A 27,274-nucleotide genomic window follows, 5' to 3' on the forward strand; every position below is an offset into this window, starting at 1 on the left:
GCTGTTGTCGCCATCGAAGCTCTCGAACTCCTGACGCAGGGCATGCGCCCTCCATTCAAGGTGGTCCCAGCGGTCCAACCCCTGCCTCCGTCCAGGACTGGCAGCAGATGGGCTCTGCCTGCATTGGCTCTGGCTACGCTTCCTGGGAAGGCTACTTGGCCCAGTAGAGGGACTAACAGCTCACTGGCGCACCACTCCTGAGGGAGGGAGCTCCTCCCCAGCCTGAGCCCGAGCCTGGTCGACCCACTCGTGCATGGCCTCCAATCGCGCCAGGCGCAGGCGTTCTGAGAACACCACACAAAACAGGCATCCAGTAGGGCGCTCCGCCGCCCTCTCCGCATGGCTCAAACACAGGCAATGCATATAGGAGGTATGTGGATCTCCAGGGGGAATGCCACCATCACACCAGTCACAAAGGGAAGCCATAAGCTCAGCCAAGCCAGCAAGGCCACGGAGCAGGGGTCCGACGCCCTGGGAGAGCGTATGTCGTGACCCGCTTGGAGGAATAGGAACCCGGTGAGGGATAAATTACCCAGTAGCTCTGCAAAAAAACAGGGAAGATCCGTGTGGGAAAAACAGGCAGACAAAAAAAAACAGCAACCAGGTGATGGATTTGATTTATTTGTTTTTTGTTTTACGCCAACTACAAAGTTATTTAGTCGGTTTAATATCCAAGCAGTAAAAACAGCACCATATGATGGAGTAACTCCGTTAAGGAACTCCAAAGTTGATGCCTCAACGTATTGGAAAGCCCACCATGATACTCTTACACTCTGTAGAGGAAAGAACAAGAAAAAAACAGTGCAGGGTAATTAGCAGCCTAGGACGCAGGGAGCAGCATGTTTAAGTAACTCACAACAGACAAGCCAGTCGGCAAGTTGTGTAAGGTAAATTACAGTTTGTTGCAGCAAGCGTCACCCTACTAATGGATGCACATGGAGTCATAGTGTAACGGTAACGAAACACAAGTACGACAAACCACAGGCGGAAGATAGAGATCAACCGCGTGCAGCGAGTGGAGCACTCAAGAGGGGCTGGCCACGTGGCCAGCTGCAAACAGCCAGTGAGTATACTTCCACGCAAGATATTACACTTACCAGTGACTTACCAAGCGATCTTCAGAAAGTTTGTACCTCAAACCATATGGACGTCTGCCGAGAAAATGAAAGAGAACGTGTGTCGCGGCCATGGGGTCTATATATAGGGGCGGACCAGCCGTTACACAGGTGTACATGGGAGTAAATCTGTAAATCCTCACCTTGGATGTATCCCTCCTCCGCGGAGTGATACCAATATATTGGAATGATCCAATTTAGTGAAACATAACCCTCATTTACTCAAGTGTATCCTTCATTTTGGCAGTTACCTGTAGCATTTGAAACCTCACAGACCAATTAGTTCTGTGTGGTCCAGTTGGTAAAATGTGTAGTGCTAGCAATGCCATGGTGTAACACTTGTTGTCTGGGGAAGGAGAGGAGAACCAAGGTGCAGTGTGGTAAGTGTTCATGTCTTTTTAATAAACAAACTGAACACTGGAACAAAACAATAAACAATGTGAACAAAACGAAACAGTACCGTGTGTCCCGAACACTCACACGGAAACAAACACCCACAAACCAAAAGTGAAACCAAGGCTACCTAAGTATGATTCTCAATCAGGGACAACAATTGACAGCTGCCTCTGATTGAGAACCATACTAGGCCAAACTCAAAAGCCAACATAGAAAAACAAACAGACTGCCCACCCCAACTCACGCCCTGACCATACTAAAACAAAAGACAAAACAAAGGAAGTAAGGTCAGAACGTGACACATGGTTGTGGGTTTAACATACAAAAAATGTATGCACTCCCTGTACTGTAAGTCCATTTGAATAAAACACTTTTCTAAGCAATTTATTTATTTCTGCTGAAATAAAATAACAATCTGATGTGTCACTAACACTTCATGAACCGCCTGCCTTCTTGCCTTTAAAACAATTATGCACATATACAGGCAGTTATAGGAGACCATGATGATGTGTTATGAATGGTGATAGCAAGTTATACAATACACTGCGCATAAAAACAGGGACTATACAGCTTGTACATGGAAAGTGTTAGAGATTGTTCTTTCATCCTCTTCTCAGCGAGCTCCTCTCTACCTCCCATAACACCTTGAGGGCTCGCTAATTATCTGGAACGATTCTGTCCTCTTTTTGAGCACTTCATTCAGTTGCAAATTAAAATCAATACAATCCCCAGTATGACCGCAGGAGCTCTCAAAAGGTTCCTGTTCCAGCATGTTCTCAACATTGTGTGTATAAGAACAGTGCTTATGCAAGCACACTCATCCAATGTTCTCATTTGTGCGCTGTACAGTACATCTATTTACATTGAGCTTGTGCAGTGTGAAATGAGTTTCCTTGTCTGTGTGTGTAATTGACTGAGATGTGGGGGGGAAACATGGGCCTTTGTACAACAAATGATAATTACATTTCACCCATGAGGGGCATATCTAAATCGCAGCAGCAATATTGGAAACTTCACTGAGCAGTCACCAATTTATCCTATGGACAGGTGGTGGTACAGATTAAAACCTACAGTATATATATTTAGAGAGGACATGTATCTGCTGTCAGTGTAACGCACTTGGGGTTCTTTCTCATCTTCTGTTGTTACTGTCGAATTAAACGGGTGGCAAAGGCACGGTTATGAAATGAATAGAACATCTGAATTGGACGAGGGTGCATAGACATTAGTTTTGTGGCTTTTCCAGAGGAATGAGGACATATTCTTTCCTTTTCAATCTAGTCTCCCCTGCAAAAAAATATAATTTAACTCAGAGAGAATGTTCTCAATACAGACGCCAGAAAACGTGAGGAGGCATTTGCCACAGCACTATTCAATTTATTTTACAAAAATATGTCAATGCAAAGTGCTGTTTTTTTTACCGATTTGCCTCACGATTTGTCAACTCATGCACAATTTCTCAGCCCTTCACATTGGAGTGCTGCTGCAGGCTGTTTGCGTGTCTTGACCTATCAGATTCACAAAAAAGCAGGTCGGGCACAAAACTCAAGGTGTGCTCTCCACTTTCCTCTGGTATTTATTGATCTCCGCGTCCCCATGGAATTAGCATGATAAAAAATCCCCATCCAGATCTGTCTGTTTAAGCTAGAAATATCTGTTTTTTTGCATGGGCTGCGTATCCGCCAATGTCGGTCTTCCGCATCTGTGGTGGACCAGGAGAAAAGTCCGTCTTCTCATGGAAATGTTTGTAGCGTTTGAACAGTTTGGCCTATAAAACTCAGTTATGCTCTACGATTCCCACAAGCTTCTGTTTTGCCATATATAAATATGTTATTCAATGTGTTTCTGTGGGCTAATAGCGGTAAGGCCAAATTCAACGTCTAATCAAATAATTGGCAAATATTTAGTTTTATACTTACAGGGGCCCTAAAATGTCAACTCTAATAGCTAACTGATTCTTGATATGACCTTCTTAAAATAATTCCATATGTTAGCTGAGTAGAAACCCAGCCCAGAGCCCTTAGACCTTAGGGGGCTTTAGCAAGTGTGACAACATATCACACCCGACAGACGCAAGCAAAAACTCTTCCATACAGTGCATTCGGAAAAATGTAATGAATATTTTTTTGCCATCAATCTACACACAATACCCAATAATGACAAAGTGAAGACAGGTTTTTAGAAATTTTTGCTAGTAAAACATTTAATAAAAAAACAGAAATACCTTATTTACATAAGTACTCAGACCCTTTGCTTTGAGACTTCGAAAATTGAGCTCAGGTGCATCCTGTTTCCATTGATCATCCTGTGGTAAATTCAATTGATTGGACATGATTTGGAAAGGCACACACCTGTCTATACAAGGTCCCACAGTTGACAGTGCATGTCAGAGTAAAAACCAAGCCATTAGGTCGAAGGGCTCTGAGATAGGATTGTGTCATGGCACAGATTTGGGGAAGGGTACCTAAACATTTCTGCAGCATTGAAGGTCCCAAAGAACAAAGTGGCCTCCATCATTCTTAAATGGAAGAAGTTTGGAACCACAAAGACTCTTCTTAGAGCTGGCCAAACTGAGCAATCGGGGGAGAAGGGCCTTGGTCAGGGAGGTGACCAAGAACCCGATGCTCACTCTGACAGAGCTCCAGAGTTCCTGGAAGAATTTTCCAGAAGGACAACCGTCTCTGTAGTGCTCTACCAATGCAGCGCTCCACCAATCAGACCTTCATGGTAGAGAAGCTCTCCTCAGTAAAAGGCACATGACAGTCCACTTGGAGTTTGCCGAAAAGCACCTAAAGAACGTTCAGACCATGAGAAACAAAATGATCTGGTCTGATGAAACCAAGATTGATGTCTTTGGCCTGAATGTCAATCGTCACGTCTGGAGGAAACGTGGCACCATCAATATGGTGAAGCAAGGTGGTGGCAGCATCATGCTACGGGGATGTTTTTCAGTGGCAGGGACTGGGAGACTAGTCAGGATCGAGGGAAAGATGAACTGAGAAAAGTACAGAGAGATCCTTGATGAAAACCTGCTCCAGAGAGCTCAGGACTTCAGGCTGGGGAGAAGGTTCACCTTCCAACAGGACAAAGACCCTAAGCACACAGCCAAGACAACACAGAAGTGGCTTCGGGACAAGTCTCAATGTCCTTGAGTGGCCCAGCCAGACCCCGGACTTGAACCCGATCTAACATCTCTGGAGAGACCTGAAAATAGCTGTGCGGTGACGCTCCCCATCCAACTTGACAGAGCTTGAGAGGATCTGCAGTGAAGAATGTGAGAAACTCCCCAAATACAGGTGTGGCAAGCTTGTAGTGTCATACCCAAGAAAACTGTAGGCTGTAATCGCTGCCATAGGTGCTTCAACAAAGTACTGAGTGAAGGGTCTGAATAGTTACTTTTTTAAACAATTTCTAAAAACCTGTTTTTGCTTTGTCATTATGGGGTATTGTGTGTAGATTGATGAGGGGGAAAAATTTAATGAATTTTAAAATAAGGCTGTAACGTAACAAAATGTGGAAACAGTCAAGGGGTCTGAATACATTCTGAATGCATTAGCAATCTGAAATGCTGTATTTCATTGGAAACTGGCACATTTTTCAGTCTGATCAACTGTAGGCTACTAACAACAGCAGCTGCATAGTCTCTAGCCTGTGTGGCTCAGTCGGTAGAGCATGGCGCTTGCAACGCCAAGCGTCGTGGGTTCGGTTCCCACTGGGGCCACCCATATGCAAAAGTAGTGGCCCCAGCCGACTTGTAAGTCGCTTTGGACAAAAGCGTCTGCTAAATGGGATATATTATTATTATTATTAGCCTACTATGCGCACTGTCTCTCTGGCCAAGGTAAACAAAGTGGTAACGTATACAGTCCATTTGTTTGTGAGAAAATGTGAATGGGATCAAATTTGGTTAATATTCACACTTGGGCTGACTAGACTACATAGACTTTTTAAATCCACAATTTTTAACTGGAATTAATCATTAAACACAATACCTGACATAGACTGTGAGATAATAATTTTAATTAGGCCTAAAATTGCATAAGGCATGACTACACGATGCAAACCTGCATAAAACAAACTCAGCCCTGTGAGTCTTATTGTCCAATCATGTTGCTTTATCTCTCTGTGCATAGGAATCCCCCTAGTTCTACAAGGTTACTGCAGTTTGACAGGGTTTTCATCCTTCCCAAGGCCATGAGTTTTTCAAGGAGTTAAAAAAACAACATGTGACCTGATTAGAAAACTCTGGTCCCATCATACTGTATAAGGTTCGGAGTTTTGCCTGGTTAGGTTTCAGCCACACCACTCTGATACCTGTGGTGCCACCTCGGTGTAAATATCTTGTGTAAGAGAAACTAGAAAATCTGTTCATTTAGTCTGACGGGCAAAAATGTATATCAAAAAACAATTAATATGTTTGACATCCATTCAGTTTTTGTGACTTGTTGGTAAATTAGTACTTGATGTAAGTTGCTCTGGATAAGATGAGGGCCTGCTAAAATTACTTAAATGTAAATGAGATGGTTTCCTAAAACAAAGTTACTTTTATGGGGCAGTGTGGACACAAATGGGTTCCATTTCATCATGAGTGGCTCAGTGATTTTCACAGTTCTATTATCACACATTTGCAATTACATTAATTACTCTGACACTTTATGGAAAACAATGCTATTGAGCAAGGTTGATGACACGCCGATTAGGTAACATCTAAAACAGGAGTGCGGACCGTGTTTGGCCACTTACGATGAGCTATCAAAGTGGAATCTGATTCTATTAGCAAAAATGCCACATAGGATGTGTTTTGCTTTCAATAATGAGTGCCTTTTCCTTTGTCAGAATGGCTTTCTATGACCTTGTTTACAGCTTTGGGTGGATCGAAATGAGAAAACACCAGTCATTATCTTCTCAGAATGTTAGCGATGAAGTGCAGGTCTGTTTGGGAGTCCAGCATGCTTAAAATCGCAATTGAAGCTGAAAAGGTCTATAGTTCTGTGTTTAGATGAATAAACAACAAACCTTGTAAATAACATGGGGATTAGAACATTTAGTTCTCAAACACGATGAGAGATCCAGGACTAGAACCCAAATGTGTTTTCCCGCCTTCTCCCAGTGTGCACTCGTAAACTCACATTTGTGGATGTAAAATGACTTTATTGAGATATAGTGGAAACTCCCTTTAGCAAATTCATACACCATCCCAATTGTTTTAAACCCTTGAGTGGGACTGAACGAGTGCACCATTTTTAGTTGGCCCACTTAATTAACCTCTTGAAGCTAGGGGGCACTATTTTTATGTTTGGAAAAATAACGTTCCCAAAGTAAACAGATGCTAGAATATGCATATAATTGACAGCTTAGGATAGAAAACACTCTAAAGTTTCCAAAACTGTAAAAATATTGTCTGTGAGTATAAAATAACTGATATTGCAGGCGAAAGCCTGAGAAAAATCCAATCAGGAAGTGACTCTTATTTTGAGACCCTGTGTTCCTATGCATCCCTATTGCCCATTGAAAGGGATAACAACCAGAGTCCTTTTTATATGGCTTCCCTAAGGTGTCAACAGCCCTTAGACATAGTTTCAGGCTTTTATTTTGAAGAATGAGCGTGAACGGCCACATTGCGTAAGTGGACAGGTGGGGGCTCTCAGAGTGATTTGTGTGCAAAAGAGAAAGGTGGCCATTGTTACTCCCGGTCCTAGTGAAAAGCCAACTGTCCCGGTTGATATATTATCGAATAGATATTTGAAAAACACCTTGAGGATTGATTAGAAAAAACTTTGACATGTTTCTGTGTACATTATGAATATAATTTGGAATTTTTGTCTGATTTTCGTGACCAAGTTACCTGATGCTAGGTGTACTTATTGTTTTGTTATGCTATCGATAAACTTACACAAACGCTTGTATTGCTTTCGCTGTAAAGATGTCACGCCCTGGTCTTAGTTATCTTTATTTTCTTTAATATTTTGGTTAGGCCAGGGTGTGACATGGGTGATTTATGTGTTTTGTCTTGTCTAGGGTTTTTTGTAGATTTATGGGGTTATGTTCTTTTAGGTGTCTCGGTAAGTCTATGGTTGCCTGGATTGGTTCTCAATCAGAGGCAGGTGTTTATCGTTGTCTCTGATTGGGAGCCATATTTAGACAGCCATATTCTTTGGGTATTTTGTGGGTGATTGTTTCCTGTGTCAGTGTTTGTGCCACATGGGACTGTTACGGTTTTCATGGTTATTGTTTTTGTAGTTTGTTCATGTTTGAGTTCTTATTAAAGAACTATGAACTATAACCACGCTGCGTTTTGGTCTGCCTCTCCTTCCCAGGAAGAAAGCCGTGACAAAAGCATAATTTCAAAATCTGAGACGACAGGGTGATTAACAAAAGGCTAAGCTGTGTTTCACTATATTTCACTTGTGATGTCATGAATATGAATATTTTCTAGTAATATTATTTGACTGTTGCGCTATGCTATTCAGCGTTGCTGGTGACAAATATACCGGATCCGGGATGGGTGGTTCTAAGAGGTTTTAAAGGGAAGAAACGAAACTGGGCTGAGATCTGTGTATCAAGCTTTGGTCACTGTATCACACTCGACACTGCCTATCCTTTTACTGTACAAGTCAACCTGCTAGTGGCCCTCCCATTCATCCTTAACCAAGTATTGACCAATTGACATGATCATCAACTACTCATTCCACTTCATTAGCTATGAGATCTACAGAGAACATTTAGGTTGTGGATGAATTGGTGTAAATTGGCCCTAAGACGCTGATCTTGGGTCAGTTTCGCATTTCCCCACAGATGGTTAAGGTTAGGATTGAGGAAGGGGAAATTGATCCTAGATCTGTATGTGGGGAAGCTTCACCCTGGAGCATATTCATTACCTCAAACTACCTTTGACTGCAGTGGCACAAGGTCAATGCCATTCAACATGGGAAATGGTGGATAATTCTTGTATAGGAGTTGGATTTGAAACCAAAGAACAATACACTGAGATGCATTATATGGCTCTGGAATGAAATAGGAAATATAATTAAGGTAAGCTTTTAATAAATAGTACATTTATTTTTTAGATACATTATTAGGAGTTTAACCATACAAATTTTTATGTGTCTTTTTTGAGTGAGATTTCTCCATAGGAAAATGAATCAAACAATGTTTTGGTTGTTGAGAATAATACGGTTGTGGGTGCAATGTTTTATAATTATTTGAAAAAAAAAACGAGAAAAAAACAGAACCAGTACTAAACATACCAGCAGTTTACAATCACATCAACTTCTCCTTCTTTAAAATCACACCTGTTCCAGGTGACGTCTCTTTTAGAAAAACAAGCATGTTATTAATAATACCCTACAGTACACAGACAAATATCCAAGACAGAGGAAAACAGATTTTGTGTTTGGGAGCAAACCACCTCTATCAGGTAATCACAGCTATGACTAGATGTTTTGTTCCAATAATTAATGATGACTAACAGTGAGTCATTGTGCCCCTCCCCACTTCTATCTGATGAGCTGGAGGGAAATGACAACTCAAACTTGGTAATATTTGTGAATCCTCAATGGCGAACGTGCATAAAGATGGCAGAATTCAGATATGAGGACATTATTTAAGCACTATTCATAGTTTTTAAACTACGGAAATAAATCTACTTTTTAAAATTTTTTTTATTGCTGACATCTTGGAGCTAAAATTGGGATGTATACTCTGCTAAGGACGATACAAAAAAAAGAGCAATGGAGAGCAATGCACAATACACCAAACTTAGGAAATTGTGGTAAGTGCATGGGATCTGTCATCTTTATGCACCTCCGCTATTCAACTTAAAATTGCGAAACAAATCAGTAACAAAGTTGCACTTTTTTTTCTGTCATCACATTTCTGAGAGATTGGTGTCACGGTGGGATCTGAACACGGATCTCCCACAAGAGAAACCAACGTCTTGACTGTTCGACCAAGAGGAAATGTCCTATTTTGAAGTTGCAGGCAGTGTTACCTCATCAATCAACCAATCAAATGTATTTATAAAGCCCTTTTTACATCAGCTGATGTCACAAAGTGCTATACAGAAACCCAGCCTAAAACCCAAACAGCAAGCAATTCAGATGTAGAAGCACGGTGGCTAGAAAAAACTCCCTAGAAAGGCAGGAACCTAGGAAGAAACATAGAGAGGAACCAGGCTCTGAGGGGTGACCAGTCCTCTTCTGGCTGTGCCGGGTAGAGATTATAACAGTACATGGCCAAGATGTTCAAATGTTCATAGATGACCAGCAGGGTCAAATAATAATAATCACAGTGGTTGTAGAGGGTGCAACAGGTCAGGACCTCAGGAGTAAATGTTAGTTGGCTTTTCATAGCTATCCTTCAGAGTTTGAGACAGCAGGTGCGATAGAGAGAGAAAACAGCAGGTCTGGGACAGGTAGCACGTCCGGTGAACAGGTCAGGATTCCATAGCCTCAGGCAGAACAGTTGAAACTGGAGTAAGCAGCATGACCATCATCACGTGACCATGAGCAACCATGACCGACAGTTGAAACTGGAACAGCAGCACGTGACCATGAGCAACCATTACCGACTCATCTCCGCAACATTGGCAATGACAGTGTGTATTGAAATTGATGCCACCAAATATCCAATGTAAAATGTGTTGTTGTCACAACAACAACAATAAAAACAAAAACATGTCCAAAAGATCACAAACGGCACCAAATATTGCTACATTAGATGTCAAATCACACCTGGACTCTTTTGGATAGTTTTAATACTCTTGCCACCAGCCAGTGACAAGCCTGACCAGCTCTAGCCAGCTTGCTCACAGTGTGTGAGATACGGGATTGTGGTGGGGGGATGGAGGGAGGGAGTGAGCAAGAGATTGATGGGAGAGAGACAGTGACACACACAGCCGTCTCCCCTGTAGGCCTATTCCAGCTGTCACACCTCAGCTCTCCTCTGCTCCTCTGTGACAGGATAAGCAGGGTCTTTCTTCCTCGTTCCATTCGCACCCTCGCTCCCATTTCCTAGCCTGCCCAACTCCGGACACCCCGCTCATCCATCTCCATTACGTCCTGACGTGAACGAGCCATGGACAGCCCCGAAGGGAACGAGAGGGCAGCCCCCATCCATGATCCATGCCACAGCTGTGATTCTCCTACAATTCAGCCTTCCTTGAATATTACATATATATAGCCAGGTCCATAATTTTTGATAAAGATGAGCAAAACATACTGTATAAAATACTGAGCAATATTGGATGCAAAAACAATAAGGAAAATTATATTATTTTGCACTAATATAATTGCTCAGAGTAAGAGATTTTTTTTTATCAAGTAATACATTTTTTTTTAAATGCCAAAATTATTGGCACCCCTGTTTTCCATACTTAACACCTTCCCATTGCGAGGATAACGACATTGAACCTTTTTCTACAATGTTTTATGAGATTGGAGAACATGTTGGGAGGGTTCTTAGACCATTCCTCCAAACAGAATATTTCCAGATCCCTGATATCATTTGTCTGCTCTTAAAGACTGCCCTCTTCAATTCAAACCACAGGTTTTTAATGGGGTTCAAGACCAGAGACTGAGATGGCCATTGCAAAATGTGGGTTTTGTGGTCAATTAACCATTTCTTTATGGATTTTGATTAGTGCTTGGGGTTATTGTCTTGCTGGAAGATCAATTTACGGCCAAGTGCCATTGACCTTAACAAGGGCCCCAGGACCAGTGGAAGCAAAATAGCCCCATAACATCAAAGATACACCACCATATTTTTCAACAGGTGTGAAGTTATTTTCTGCATCCTTCTTTAGATGCCAAAACCCCCAGTGGTGTGCATGGCCAAAGAGTTCTATTTTCATGTCACCAGTTTAAATCCAAGTGCCAATGCTGTTTATCAAACTCCAGGCTTTAATGTGACTGGGATTGTATGGTTTAATGTGACTGGGATTGTCGTTGGAGGCTGACAAGTGTATGTGTGTGGGGTTGCTCTCTGCAGTGTTTTGAAATTAACTGAATTAAGTGACCTCTGTTTGGTTCTGTCATCAGTTGTGGGCCTCTATTTTCTGTGCCAAGAATAAATTACCAAAAAGAGAAAGGACATTAATTTAAATAGGAGTCGTGCCTCAGCCTGTTCACTTCCTTAGAACAGTGTACCACTTGGGAGGCCAGGAAGATGTGAGTCTATCAAATACCCCACATTAACCTTTTACCCAGAGGTCAGTAAGTGAGAAAACATTGTTTGATATGATTGGTGAAAGCTTATGTTTCACAGAGCAATCAGGATCAGTCGGGTCAAAATTGGCTAAGTAGAACATACAACTATCCCCTACAACAGATGGCAGATGGCCTGGACTAGAGGTCAGAGACAGACGTGCAACAAGCTCACAGGAGGTTTGAATGACAAATGACAGTGAAACACGCTGGTTGGGGGTATGGTTCATTTAGCCTTTTTCCTTCTCATTATGGTTGTTGGAGTGTCTGAAATCATTTTAAGGTGGTTTGATTAGATTTCATGAGGGATTTCATGAAATCATCCTTTGTCATTCTGTTCTAATGTGTTGTTCGGCCCTGTGGGTTGCTTAGTCTAACACAGACTGATGGACGACCAGTCGACCACAAATATGAAATCCCAAATCTGAGAGCACTTGGTCCTCTCTGATATAACTCAGTGGGAATCAATAAGCGCCGGGCCATGCAAGCCATCTCTGTTGACAATTCAGATAAATCTGTAAACAAGATGACATTATCCCATTGCGCGGCTGCCCTGTGGCACAGTAAATCTACTCAACTGCACGGCCGTGGCCAAAGGGGTTGGTGCATGAACGAAATGGAGGAAACAAGCAGTGTATTGGCAGAGGATGAGTCTGATAATGAGAATCATGTTGGATCGATCCACTTAAAAGACATGGGAGGTAGAGCGTAGAATACTGTAATTGTAGTGGTCATGGGAATCAAGAACAGTGTGATATTAGTTCAGTCACCTTATCATTTTAACTGATGAACATGTTTTATTGTGTTATTTTAAGCATTTCTTCTGGGGAACTTTAGCATGCAGTGGTGATTTGGTTTGGGCTTTATTTTTAGGTTTCCGACTAACTCCTGAGGGTTACTGGAGAGAGTTTGATACAGGCCATCTCGGCCTGCTGACGGACCGACCTCTAACAGGTCAATTCTCTAATCAAAGCACAACAGAAAGGTTGCAAATCACTGGAGGTGGTAGTGACACACTTATGAATACAGACAAGCTAACAGGCTAAGACTAGGGCTGTGTCTGGAATACCAGCAACGCTATCCACTACTTGCCTGACGACTCAAACTGATTTCTTCCACTGCTTTATGTTTGCTACATACTTTCGTCTGAGACTACCATTGTTGAAGTTGTTTGTGGTGATGTCAAAATGAAAGGTGTTGTACAAAACAAAATCATCTGTGATTAGATAATCTCAAACCAATCAGAGTATCAAAGCTAAAGACAGATTTTCAAAATACCGCTTTACCCAAGTGTTCTGGCTCTGGCCCATCTCCAACGGTTTCTGTAACCAATCAGAAAGGTTAGAATGTGTTTGTGTTCTAGAAATCTTCAAGGGCGTACCCAGAACCAGACTCATTGTGGTGAAGAAACTAACATCCGTGGGCGTGGCATAGCGTTTGGCCGTACAAAGACTCTGGGAAGCCAGGAAAATTCCCTACATAGTGTACAATTCTTCCCAGGGATCAACATAACCATACCATTGCTTCTTGGGGAGTTACACAATAAGGCACCTGGAAGTTAACTAAAGTTGATCCATTCTCTTTTGGCACGTCTTGTGGTCACTGCTTAATTTAGAGAAAACTACTACTCAACAACTGCTGAGCCCAATCCACAATATGCATATTTTTTTTTTTTTTGGGGGGGGGGATCAACTATACGAAATGCGAAGCCGATCGATTCCTAAGATGTCTCCTGGTGAACTCTCCTCTGAAACTTTAATTTGGGTGCACCAAGGAGTAACAGGGGTGGCAGACTCTAAAGAGGTGAAACCCTAGGGCCAAAAACATTCCATTTCCTTTTAATACATAAAAAAAAACAGTCCCCGAGGAGGGTAAGTGCCACCTGCCCTTCATCCCCTCCTCTGCCTCACCATGGCAATGTCCTTTTTAATTTAAAATCTACTCTGATCGATGCACACTGGCGAGAAAAGGCTATTGGGTTGGAAGGTGTGACAGCCAGGCATAATAATCAAGTTTTATCACTCTGATATCAACGGCGAGCTGAGAGAGATTTGGTTTTATGGAAATCAATAGGCCAGGGAGAGCCAAGGAATTCTGAATCAGCAAATTATTTATCATCATATTTGAGGACTGGAAGTTATCACATGGTTAGACTTCTCTGTCCAGTTATCTTTTATTGTTTAGTATTTATTTACATGAAGGACAAGGGTGACCCCCGAAGGCGAGGCCGGTATAAAGGAGATGGTAGTTTCCATGGCAACAGACAGAGACAGTCTAAAGAAAGGCCGTAGTGTGAACGCCTCGTGAATCATCAGGGGGGCCCTCCCTAATCAACACACCACATTCACACAGAAATGGTCTATCTATCCCTTTTTCTCTATGTCTCGTTGTCTCCCTCTGTCTCTACCTGTCTCTCACACACATGCACTCACGTCACGCACAAACACATGCACACATATTTAGAGCCACACATTCTCACACTATTACATGGACAAACACAAAAATATAAACCAAATGATCACATCAGAGTGACCAGACTGACAAATATCTGCACCTGTGTGTGTTTTGTCTGAAGGACTCCCTCAAACAACAACATGAATACACATCCAACATTCATACATCACATAAGAGAGTCTAAAATAGGTTTTCATCAACAAACATGTAAAAAAAAACAATCCGGACTGACAAGGCTTTCACCAGGCCAGTTGAATAGCATCCACTTTCTGCCGTATCTCAGCCAGGTGTCTCTTAACTCAGTCCTGATATCACATAGCTTCATAACCTCTACCACCACACCTGAAGCTTAACAGAGTTCATAACAGTTCATAACAACTTACAGGTAATGTTCCCCACTGGTAATGTTTATCAGTGTGTAACTTCAATTTGATGAAAAGGTTTACTGACCATTTTACACTGGAGAGCTGCCTCTGTTACTTGCCTTAGCCCCAGTGAGATCTAGTGACAACTGACCTCTCCCCTTGTGAGGTGTGCAGCTGCTGAGTGTAAAATTTGCAGAACGAGGGGGCCAATGCCACCCTCCCACTGGAGGCCACTGCCAGTGGACCGCTGTCTGAATGTCCCACTGATGAGTGGCAGCTATATCAAATGCTACAGCTAATTACCCTGTTGACTTGCATGTATGTAGATGCGAGTACACGAGAGAAGTGATGCTTTGTGAATAGCTTGCCTTCTGAAGCAAGTGTCTGGGAGGGGACATACTCTGTGGCCATTCTATTAATTAAACAAATAGCAAAGGCTCTAAATGTCAATCACCACTGCCCATGAGCATTGATGCAAATACAGGGTTAACTTCCATGTTGCCAGCAGATACTGTCCCTACCCTACTTCAGCTGCACCGAGGTCAGAATGCAATCATGTTTACATTAATACAAAGCGGAGCCGGCGCGAGATTTGGGTCAGAAAACATAGCTCAATGCAGGGATGGCATATGCCACTGCACGCAAAATTTTATTTTTTATCCACATTGCTCCATCGAAATAATTGAAATACTGCTTGTTTTCCTGGAAAAAGGCCATTTTAGTCCTCATGCTAGCTAGAAGTAGCCACATCATACTCAACAACAAAGGATCTGATTTTCTGACACTGCCAGGATGAAAAAGGCGAAGGAGGCTAGGTCTCCAAATAACAATATTGCCTACATCACATTCCAATGAGTGCCCGGGTTATGCACTACGGGAGTGATCCATGTTTGAATCGATACTGCTGATAACGGCATTACGCCAAATTGGTAAATCATCATGCAATAAATGGGGAGCGCTATCGACGTCTACTATCAATTTCCATTGGTTTCAACCTGACAAAGTTACATTACGGCCTCAAAGTAGATTAGAAAATAATTGACAGTCTTCTAACGCCCGGGGATAAAACTTGGAATCTAATCAATGAGATGGGCTGAATCATCTATACCTAATAAAAGGATGACACACAATGTCGGAAGTTTACATACACTTAGGTTGGAGTCATTAAAGCTAGTTTTTCAACCACTCCACAAATTTCTTGTTAACAAACTATAGGTTTGGCAAGTCACAAAGTGCATGCCACAAGCCATTTTTCTAACAATTGTTATTGGATTATTTCACTTAAAATTCATTGTATCACAATTCCCGTTGGTCAGAAGTTTACATACACTAAGTTGACTGTGCCTTTAAACAGCTTGGAAAATTCCTGAAAATAATGTCATAGCTTTTAGAAGCTTATGATAGGCTAATTGACATAATTTGAGTCAATTGGAGGTGTTACCTGTGGATGTATTTCAAGGCCTACCTTCAAACTCAGTGCCTCTTTGCTTGACATCATGAAAAAATCAAAAGAAATCAGTCAAGAACTCAGATTTTTTTTTTGTAGACCACCACAAGTCTGGTTCATCTTTGGGAGCAATTTCCAAACGACTGAAGGTACCACGTTCATCTGTACAAACAATAGTACGCAAGTATAAACACCATAGGACCACGCAGCCGTCATACCGCTCAGGAAGGAGATGCGTTCTGTCTCCTAGAGATAAACATACTTTGGTGCGAAAAGTGCAAATCAGTCCCAGAACAACAGCAAAGGACCTTGTGAAGATGCTGGAGGAAACGGGTACAAAAGTATCTATATCCACAGTAAAACGAGTCCTATATTGACATAACCTGAAAGGCCGCTCAGCAAGGAAGAAGCCACTGCTCCAAAACCACCATAAAAAAGCCACACTACGGTTTGCAACTGCACATGGGGACAAAGATCGTACTTTTTGGAGAAATGTCCTCCGGTCTGATGAAACAAAAATAGAACTGTTTGGCAATAATGACCATCGTTATGTTTGGAGGGAAAAGGGGAGGCTTGCAAGCCGAAGAACACAATCCCAACTGTGAAGGACTGGGTTGGCAGCATCATGTTGTGGGAGTGCTTTGCTGCAGGAGGGACTGGTGCACTTCACAAAATAGATGGCACCATGATTTAGGAATATTATATGGATATATTGAAGAAACATCTCAGGACATCAGTCAGGAAGTTAAAGCTTGGATGCAAATGGGTCTCCCAAATGGACAATGACCCCAAGCATACTTCCAAAGTTGTGGCAAAATGGCTTAATGGACAACAAAGTCAAGGTATTGGAGTGGCCATCACAAAGCCCTGACCTCAATCCCATAGAAAATGTGTGGGCAGAACTGAAAAAGTGTGTGCAAGAAAGGAGACCTACAAACCTGACTCAGTTACATCAGCTCTGTCAGGAGGAATGCGCCAAAATTCACCAAACGTATTGTGGGAAGCTTGTGGAAGGCTACCCGAAATGTTTGACCCAAGTTAAACAATTTAAAGGTAATCCTACCAAATACTAATTGAGTGTATGTAAACTTCTGACCCACTGGGAATGTGATGAAATAAATAAAAGCTGACATAAATCATTCTCTCTACTATTATTCTGACATTTCACATTCTTAAAATAAAGTGGCGATCTTAACTGAACTAAGACAGGGGATTTTTACGAGGATTTAAATGTCAGGAAATGTGAAAAACTGCATTTAATTGTATTTGGCTAAGGTGTATGTAAACTTCTGACTTCAACTGTATCAACATATGGATAAACTCATACAGGTTGAAACAAAGTCCTGGATGAACATAGGAACTCTGATGTAGAGTACATTGACTTAGCCTGGTCCCAGAGCTGTACAGTAGATGTGCCTCAGCCTGCTCCTTCTGACTATAGATGTTGTTATGCCATATTAACAATGATAGTGAGAGGAGAGGAGTTAGTTAAAGCTCATAGAGACCTGGGATGAGGGTAGAGTACATATTTCCATGACACGTTTGCCCCTGACACATTGTTTGCTTATGTACTGTATAGTATACACTGCTCAAACAAAAAGGATGGAAGACACCTACACTTATAATTTTTTTTTTAAATTGTCATTATTGATGGCTAATTAACTCATCAGGGTCATCACTAAACCAATAATGCCAATTAGCTGTTAGTAAAGATTTTTAGTCATTAGTGTCATATACAGCTACTAATGGGCCAAATTACCTTTGTGATTTGCGGCATTATCATGCACATCACTCATTGACTTGTTTAACCTAATTGGAGCTAGCCTGGTCCCAGATCTGTTTGTGCTATCATATTTGGCATTACAAGGAGTTGGCATGATAGCTCAAACATATATGGGACAAAGGGTGTATTCATTAGCGCACACCATAGCAAAATGTTTTGCAATGGAAAGTGTTTTGCTATGAGAACAAGAGTTTTTGTTGGACAAATTCAGGTAGGTCCATTCACGTTTTGTTCCATTTGCTTCTGTTGTTCCTATTAAATACACACACAACAGGCTAAACAGGAGCTACTGCTCTGCATTCATCATTATCACTTTATAGGGGTTCAGTGGAGTTTAATCAATTGATGACTTGGGGATGGAGGGTGGGTGTGTGAGTCACAGTGCTGATGCTCCTTTATGGCAGGAGTGATATCACTGGGTGAATGGCGAAAATTCTACTATGTCATACTAGTGTCATGGCCCCTCCTCTGTATTGCAGGGGCGGTTCCTCCTGCAGGCAGAGGAGGGTCGTTAGTGATTGGAGCCACCTGGGCTCAGGGTATTTAAACTGCTTCACTAACCACTCTTGTCTCTCTTTCTGCTCCTCCAGGTATGATCCTGTTTTGTTTTTTCCTTTGTAGGTTTATGTAGTTTTCACTCAGTCATATTCACACACACAGATTCCCGCATCCCTGCACTTTACATACACACTACATTATGATACTTTCACACCTCATTCCCTTTTCTTTGTTTAAAGTTAATAGTTTTGGTTTACAATAAATAACCTTTTTGATTGGCCTATACCTGTTTGTGTCCCATCATTTTTGCAACAGGCTATGAGCCGACCTGTGACACTAGCAACAACAACAAAAAATCTGGGTGATTGACAGTTAATTATAATCCCACAGACTATGTGTTGGGATTTAGGAGACCTCTTTTGCCACCTCCCTACTTCAAGCTGTCAAGTGGCAAACACCTGTCCCAGGGGTGTGCCATGCTCATGGTCACCTTAAGCAGTTGGTTTCCTCCCAACACTTCAGCTGCTAACTCATTAAATCGGCTGACACAAACGAGGGTGTGGTTTAGAGAACGTGCAGCGAATAGAAGTCAGCCCGCAAAAAAAATTTGGATCCTGGAATGGAAAATACCATGGCATTACACAAACAGTTTTAAGAGTCAATGCTTGGCAAGTCACGGGTAACAAATCCCAAACTCTACAATATTGCAGAGCGCTCAGCAACGCAATTAAAGCCCCACTAACAGGATAAACACTGACAAAGAAGCGGAGGATGAAGGATGATGTGCATTCTGTTGAGGAACAAGTGTCTCTTTTTCACATCATTGACTCTTGACAGAATTATGCGCGCAATCCCGCCCTTGACACCATTAGAAGTTGATTTAAAGGAGACTGCATGAATGGATAAAACAGATTTAAGCCTACAAAATTGGACTTGATTCCTTTTGTGCCTAGGCTTAGAGACACGTGGTGACCTCTTCACAATTGTGGCCGTGTTAGCAATCAAAATTGGACCCAATCAAATTTTATTAGTCACATGAGCTGAATACAACAGGTGTAGACCTTACAGTGAAATGCTTTACTTACAAGCCCTAACCAACAACGCAGTTAAAAAAAAAAAAAATCCCGAAAATGATGTCATGGCTTCAGAAGCTTCTGATAGGCTAATTGACATAGTTTGAGTCAATTGGAGGTGTACCTGTGGATGTATTTCAAGGCCTACCTTCAAACTCAGTGCCTCTTTGCTTGACATCATGGGAAAATCAAAATAAATCAGCCAAGACCTCAGAAAAATAAATGGTAGACCTCCACAAGTCTGGATCATCCTTGGGAGCAATTTCCAAATGCCTGAAGGTACCATGTTCATCTGTACAAACAATAGTATGCAAGTATAAACACCATGGGACCACGCAACCGTCATACCGCTCAGGAAGGAGACACGTTCTGTCTCCTGGAGATAAATGTACTTTGGTGCGAAAAGTGCAAATCAATCCCAGAACAACAGCAAATAACCTTGTGAAGATGCTGTAGGAAATGGGTAAAAAAGTATCTATATCCACTGTAAAACGAGTCCTATATCGAAATAACCTGAAAGGCAGCTCAGCAAGGAAGAAGCCACTGCTCCAAAACCACCACAAAAAAGCCAGACTACGGTTTGAAACTGCACATGGGGGAAAATATGAAACAAAATTAGAACTGTTTGGCCATGATGACCATTATGTTTGGAGGAAAAAGGGGGAGGCTTGCAAGCCGAAGAACACCATCCTAACCGGGAAGCACGGGGGTGGCAGCATCATGTTGTGGGGGTGCTTTGCTGCAGGAGGGACTGGTGCACTTCACAAAATAGATGGCATTGCATAAGGTGTCACGTTCCTTTGTCTTGTCTTTGTTTTAGTATGATCAGGGCTTGAGTTGGGGTGGGCAGTCTATGTTCTTTTTTTCTATGATTTGAAATTTCTGTGTTTGGCCTGGTATGGTTCTCAATCAGAGGCAGCTGTCGATTGTTGTCCCTGATTGAGAACCATACTTAGGTAGCCTGTTTTCACCCTTGAGTTGTGGGTGATTATTTTTCTGTTTCAGTGTTTGCACCATTCGGGACTGTTTCGGTTTTCATTTTGATTCGCTTGTTCTTTTGTATTTTGTATTCATTTTCCATTAAATCACATTATGGATACATCCCACGCTGCGCATTGGTCCTCCTTTTCTTCCGCCAACAATGACCGTTACATAAGGACAACAAAGTCAAGGTATTGGAGTGGCCATCACAAAGCCCTGACCTCATTCCCATAGAAAATTTGTGGGCAGAACTGAAAAAGCGTGTGCGAGGAGGCCTACAAACCTGACTCAGTTACACCAGCTCTGTCAGGAGGAATGGGCCAAAATGCATCAAACTTATTGTGGGAAGCTTGTGGAAGGCTACCCGAAACGTTTGACCCAAGTTAAACAATTTAAAGGCAATGCTACCAAATACTAATTGAGTGTAAGTAAACTTCTGACCCACTGGGAATGTGATGAAATAAATGAAAGCTGAAATAAATCACTCTACTATTATTCTGACATTTCACATTCTTAAAATAAAGTGGTGACCCTAACTGACCTAAGACAGGGAATTGTTACTAGGATTAAATGTCAGGAATTTTGAAAAACTGAGCTTAAATGTATTTGGCTAAGGTGTAAACTTCTGACTTCAACTGTACATGTAGGTAGAGTTATTCAAGTGACTATGCATAGAAAACAACAGAGAGTAGCAGCGGTGTAAGGGGAGGGAAATGCAAATAGTCTTGGTAGCCATTTGATTAGATGTTCAGGAGTCTTATGGCTTGGGGGTAGATGTTGTTTAGAAGCCTCTTGGACCTAGGCTTGGCGCTCTGGTACCGCTTGCCGTGCGGTAGCAGAGAGAACAGTCTATGATTGGGATGGCTGGAGTCTGAACATTTTTAGGGCCCTCCTCTGACACCGCCTGGTATAGAGGTCCTGGATGGCAGGAAGCTTGGCCCCAATGATGTACTGGGCCGTTCGCACAACCCTCTGTAGTGTCTTGCGGTCACAGGCCGAGTTATGCAATGTGATGGTGCAGCTGTAGAACCTTTTGAGGATCTGAGGAACCATGCCAAATCTTTTCAGTCTCCTGAGGGGGAATAGGTTTTTTCGTGCCTTCTTCACTGTCTTGGTTTGCTTGGACCATGTTAGTTTGTTGGTGATGTGGACACCAAAGAACTTTAAGCTCTCAACCTGCTCCACTGCAGCCCCTGAGAATGGGGCGTGCTCAGTCCTCTTTTTCCTGTAGTCCACAATCATCTCCTTTGTCTTGATCACATTGATTAACGTGACCTCAACATTTTAATTGAATGTAAATGTAGGCAGGATAGGGGTTAGAATATGGAGACAGAAGAAGATTACCTGAGTGTTTTGCGGACCATATCCTCATCGGTGATGCCATAGTAGGTCAGGGTCTCGCTCCAGATGGGGTTGAGGGTGTTGCGCAGGGTCTTGGTGCGAAGCTTATTGGCCTGACAGTGAGTGAAAGAGAGAGTGAAAGCGAGAAAGAGAGAGAGAGAGAGAAAGAGAGAGAGTGAGAGAGAGAGAGTGAAAGAGAAAGAGAGAGAGTGTGAAAGAGAGAGAAAGAGAGAGAGAGAGAAAGAGAGAGAAAGAGAGAGAAAGAGAGAGAGAGAGAGAGAGAGAGAGAGAGAGAGAGAGAAAGAGAGAGAGAGAGTGAGAGTGAGAGAGAGAGAGAGAAAGTGAGAGAGAGTGAAAGAGAGAGAGAGTGAGAGAGAGCGTGAAAGAGAGAGTGTGAAAGAGAGAGAGTGAAAGAGAGAGAGTGAAAGAGAGAGTGTGAAAGAGAGAGAGTGAAAGAGAGAGAGTGAAAGAGAGAGAGTGAAAGAGAGAGAGTGAAAGAGAGAGAGAATGAGCAAGCAATAGAGAGGGAGAAAGAAATTATATTTAGGTATTGACCTTCGACCTCCACTCCATCATAGGCTGACAATGACACATAGGGCGCAATAGAAGTCATTATTAGGTCACAGAAGTTTGGTTTTCCATGCAGAGCCTGTGGTGGAATGGTAACACTCCTGGCTCTAACACATAATATACGACCCCAGATAGGGCTGTGGTGGTCATGAAATTTTGTCAGATGGTTATTGTCATGCAAATGCGTACCGGCCTCACAGTAATTGACCGTGAATTAACATAAACACGTTTGGAACATCTACAATTTTAAAAAGTATAATAACTCCATTTAATATACACCATCACAATAAATCCATTATTTATTTTAGGCAGGTCTAAAGAAATAAGTCTGCTTACTACAGTCGTGGCCAAGTTTTGAGAATGACACAAATCAATATTCACAAGGTTTGCTGCTTCAGTGTCTTTGGATATTTTTGTCAGATGCTACTATGGAATACTGAAGTATAATTACAAGCATTTCATAAGTGTCAAAGGCATTTATTGACAATAACATGAAGTTGATGCAAAGAATCAATATTTGCAATCCGCCCTGGCATGCTGTCAATTAACTTCTGGGCCACATCCTGACTGATGGCAGCCCATTCTTGCATAATCAATGCTTGGAGTTTGTCAGAATTTGTGGGTTTTTGTTCGTCTCCCCGCCTCTTGAGGATTGACCACAAGTTCTCAATGGGATTAAGGTCCTGGGAGGTTCCTCTCCATGGACCCAAAATATCGATGTTTTGTTCCCCAAGCCACTTAGTTATCACTTTTGCCTAATGGCGAGGTGCTCCATCATGCTGGAAAAGGCATTGTTCGTCAAACTGTACCTGGATGGCTGGGAGAAGTTGCTCTCGGAGGATGTGTTGGTAGGCATTTATTCATGGCTGTGTTCTTAGTCAAAATTGTGAGTGAGCCCACTCCCTTAGCTGAGAAGCAACCCAACACATGAATGGTCTCAGGATGCTTTAATGTTGGCATGACACAGGACTGATGGTAGTGCTCACCTTGTCTTCTCCAGACAAGATTTTTTCCGGATGCCCCAAACAATCGGAAAGGGGATTCATCAGAGAAAATGACTTTACCCCAGAACAATTTTGACAGTTTGTGCAGAAATTCTTTGGTTGTGCAAACTCTGTTTTTCAAATCAAATGTTATTTGTCGCATGCAGTGTAGACCTTATTGTGAAATACTTACTTACAAGCCCTTAACCAAAATTGCAGTTAAGAAAAATAAGAGTTAAGAAAAGATTTACTAAATAAACGAATGTAAAAAATAAATAAAAGAGCAACAATAAAATAACAATAATCGGCTATATACAGGGGGTGCCGGTACCGAGTCAATGTGCAGGGGTACAGGTTAGTCAAGGTAATTGAGTTAATATGTACATGTAGGTAGCGGTTAAGTGACTATGCATAAATAGAAGCCGGATGTGGAGGTCCTCGGCTGGCGTGGTTACAGTGTGAGGCCGGTTGGACCTACTGCCAAATTCTCTAAAACAATGGAGGCGGCTTATGGTAGAGAAATTCAAATTCAATTCTCTGGCAACAGCTTTGGTGGACATTCCTGCAATCAGCATGCCAATTGTACACTCCCTCAAATCTTGAGATATCTGTGGCTTTGTGTTGTGTGAAAAAAACTGCACATTTTAGAGTGGCCTTTTATTGTCCCCAGCACAAGGTGCACCTGTGTAATGATCGTGCTGTTTAATTAGCTTCTTGATATGCCACACCTGTCAGGTGGATGGATTATCTTGGCAAAGGAGAAATGCTCATTAACAGGGATGTAATCAAATTTGTACACAAATGTTGCGTGTATCAAAACTTTTTGGCATCTTTTTCAGCTCATGAAACATGGGAACAACACTGTACATGTTGCTTTCATATTTTTGTTCAGTAGTAAGAAGAATATAATTGAACTTAGCTTAATAAAATAGAAACAATATTTTTCCAATTCCAGAGCGAGTGTTAATATGAAGTGGCTATGTTTAAAAGTGATCATTTGAACCAGGTCCTATATGCTAGATTTAGAGATATTTGGAAACTTTAGCTGTGAATGATAAAAACCTTAGAATGTCATGGGCTCCATGACCGAACTATAAGATTATAAAAAATTGCAAAAAATTATTGCAATCTGTTCCTTGCCTCAGGCTGCACACAAAGTGTTATTTCATCAAGTGATCATATTTTCACCCATCAGACTTTTCTCAAATTAATCTTGTCTTTACTAATATGTAACATTTGTTTAAGATTTAGAATGGCCCATTATCAAATGAGCAGCAACAGGTGCAGGGGAAAAATACATGTAATCCGTATGCACTCGAATAGCGAATGGAGGCCGCTTCCCATGGTCTGTTTTTCAATCATGCTGGGTAGGATACTCCGGTTTTATAGTGGAGCATGTGCTTAATATTATCAGCTGAGAAATCAATATATTAGCAGCTGGGATCCTCCTCTTTTTAGTGGTAACCATCAGAACTCTGCTTTCACATGGGATTGCATATAGAAATGTATGGGCTTATAAGAACCCTTATTTCACACCACACATCAACCACTGTTTGAGGAGCATGCAGCCTCTTGCTGTGAGACAGGTGATATTCCACGCAAACTCTGTATGCCATGGGATATCCAACCTGTTCCTGCAGCTACCCAGTGCTTCATTTGGAAAACCAAGTGAAATCTACTTGGGAACATCGATAGTAAGATGTTTTCACAACAAAACATATTTCATTAAACTGTTGACAGCTACTCTCTCTGCGCTCTTGAGAAAGGTATGAAGGTGAAAGAAGAGGAGATGGAAACACATGGTGGTGAGATATGCTGTGGCTAAAGGTAATGTGTCAGTCTATTAATTATGAAAATATTTAAAAAATCCCTATTACTAGGGCTATTCTCTCCCAGACTCATGGAAAGAAAGTATGGAGTGTAGCATAAGGTAACAGTCCATCCAGTATGCTAATCCAGTACACAGTTCACAATTAAAAGGTACTAGAATTTGTTTAATTTTGGAGAATATCTTAAATCTATTTGGTGTTTTTTTCTGCCGGGAGTAATATGTGGTAGGCTATTAGGCTATGTATTGTATAATGACACAATCATTATTTTAATGATGTGTTTTTTGTGGGGGCTTGGGCTCATATACACTCACTGGCCAGTTTATTAGGTACCGGGTCAGACCGACATCTGCCTTTAGAACAGTCCATTTCATCCCAAATATTCTCTATAAGGTTGAAGTCTGGGACTCTCAAGTAAACTGAACTAGCTGTCATGTTCCAGGTGATGTTTTTCCACTCCTCAATTGTCCAGTATTGGTGATCATGTGCCTATTGGAGCTGCTTCTTCTTGTTTTTAGCTGATAGCAGTGGAACCCGGTGTGGTTTTCCACTGCAATAGGCCATCCGTGACAAGGGTCGAATAGTTGTGCGTACCGAAATGCCGTTCTGCACACCACTGTTGTACTTTCGATTGTATTTGCATTGGTATCAGAGTAGTTAGAGGGACAATCAAGCACTTAGTATCAAGTATCAGACCATTAGTGACCTGACGGTCATTAGTGAATTGGTTACTACCAATGCATGTCCAGATTGCATAAAAGGATATTACCATGACTCAACGGTCATGTGGGATTTGACAACGGTCATGACTCATGACTCTCGGCGTGGCGGTAATACGGTCGCCGCAACAGCCCTAAACCCCGAGACAAGGGTTCAATTCCCACGTCCCACCCTTCCTACTACTGTATGTCTGCTCCTCCACCATCTTCCTATCAATTTCTAATCTGTAATTCAGATTAGAAATCTTGTCTCATCTCATCCATATCAATCTCAATTTCCCTGTTTATATGACACGTTCTCAATTCTTGGGTGATTTCGTCATCACCAGAATGCCACAGTAGCGACACACAAGGACAACGCCGTGCGTTTCTCAGACGTAGAATGCAAATGCCAGATTGCAATTAAATGAAAGAATAGGCATATCAATGCATGCTGGGAACTTAATAAGCAGGCAATTATTAATTCTAGTGGGTTCGATAAACAAAAGTTTTAACAAGAAGCTTCCGTGTTGTGTTCATCTATCTCGCGGCTGTGGTGCGTTGTTTGTGCATCACAAGTGGTGATCTATAACTGATTACCATCTGATGTGAGAGATGCATTTAGTCACCAATGACAGCCAGGGAAATATCAACCTGGCTGCCTGCCAGTGATTTGAATATTTCTCAAATTAAACAAATCTACCAATATCAATCAATCAATGCATGCTGACCGCATTAGCTAGTTATCACCAGTGATTTACAATCAGTGCAGTTAACTTAAGGTAGGTAAGAGAACAACAAATCACATACATAATGTACATATAAGGTATACATGGTTTTGGTTATCACTAGAATCTGCAAAGTAGTGCCATTGTATGGCTGCTGACTGGGGTCGATGCAATAAGAATATAATTCCACAGTGATGAATCACACATTCAATGGCTTTACATAAGCCATTACATGAGGAAGTATCTATATTTACGGTTGCATCTGCAGCAGCAGCCTCTGGTTACTAATCTTTTGTGATAAGAGTGAGGTTGGATATTTGATTAAAATAGAGAGTTCAGTATGTCCCTTTCATCCCTACCTTTTATCTGACATGCACTTAAAAAAGGGCTGTCACATACAGTACCAGTCAAAAGGGTTTTTCTTGATTTTTACTATTCTCTACATTGTAGAATTGTGAAGATATCAAAACTATGAAATAACACAAATGAAAATATATTTGATAATACAATTTGCTTTGATTTGATATTTTTCATAGTATCCACCCTCTGTCTTGATGACAGCTTTGCACACTATTGGCATTCTCTCAAACAGCTTCACCTGGACTGATTTTCCAACAGTCTTGAAAGAGTTCCCACATATGCTGAGCACTGGTTTGCGCTGAGTAAGACTATCATTTGTTTTTCAAAAGGACAATGACACCTCCAGGCGGTGTAAGGGCTATTTGACCAAGAAGGAGAGTGACGGAATGATGGAGTTCTGCATCAGATGACCTGGCCTCCACAATCACTCGACCTCAACCCAATTGAGATG

At 41.8% G+C, this 27,274-nt stretch overlaps 1 protein-coding gene across 1 annotated transcript in view; it reads right to left on the reverse strand.

Annotated features, from left to right (window-relative positions):
* Positions 1-27,274, reverse strand: part of LOC135550894 (double C2-like domain-containing protein beta) — a 152,798-nt gene that overhangs the window by 21,152 nt on the left and 104,372 nt on the right. The window contains exon 4 of the mRNA XM_064982106.1: positions 21,659-21,768. Within this exon, the coding sequence (XP_064838178.1) occupies positions 21,659-21,768 (110 nt within the window). The remainder of the gene's footprint in view (positions 1-21,658; positions 21,769-27,274) is intronic.

Source organism: Oncorhynchus masou, chromosome 12 (genome assembly GCF_036934945.1).
Source record: "Oncorhynchus masou masou isolate Uvic2021 chromosome 12, UVic_Omas_1.1, whole genome shotgun sequence".
In the NCBI taxonomy this organism is placed as follows: Eukaryota; Metazoa; Chordata; class Actinopteri; order Salmoniformes; family Salmonidae; genus Oncorhynchus; species Oncorhynchus masou.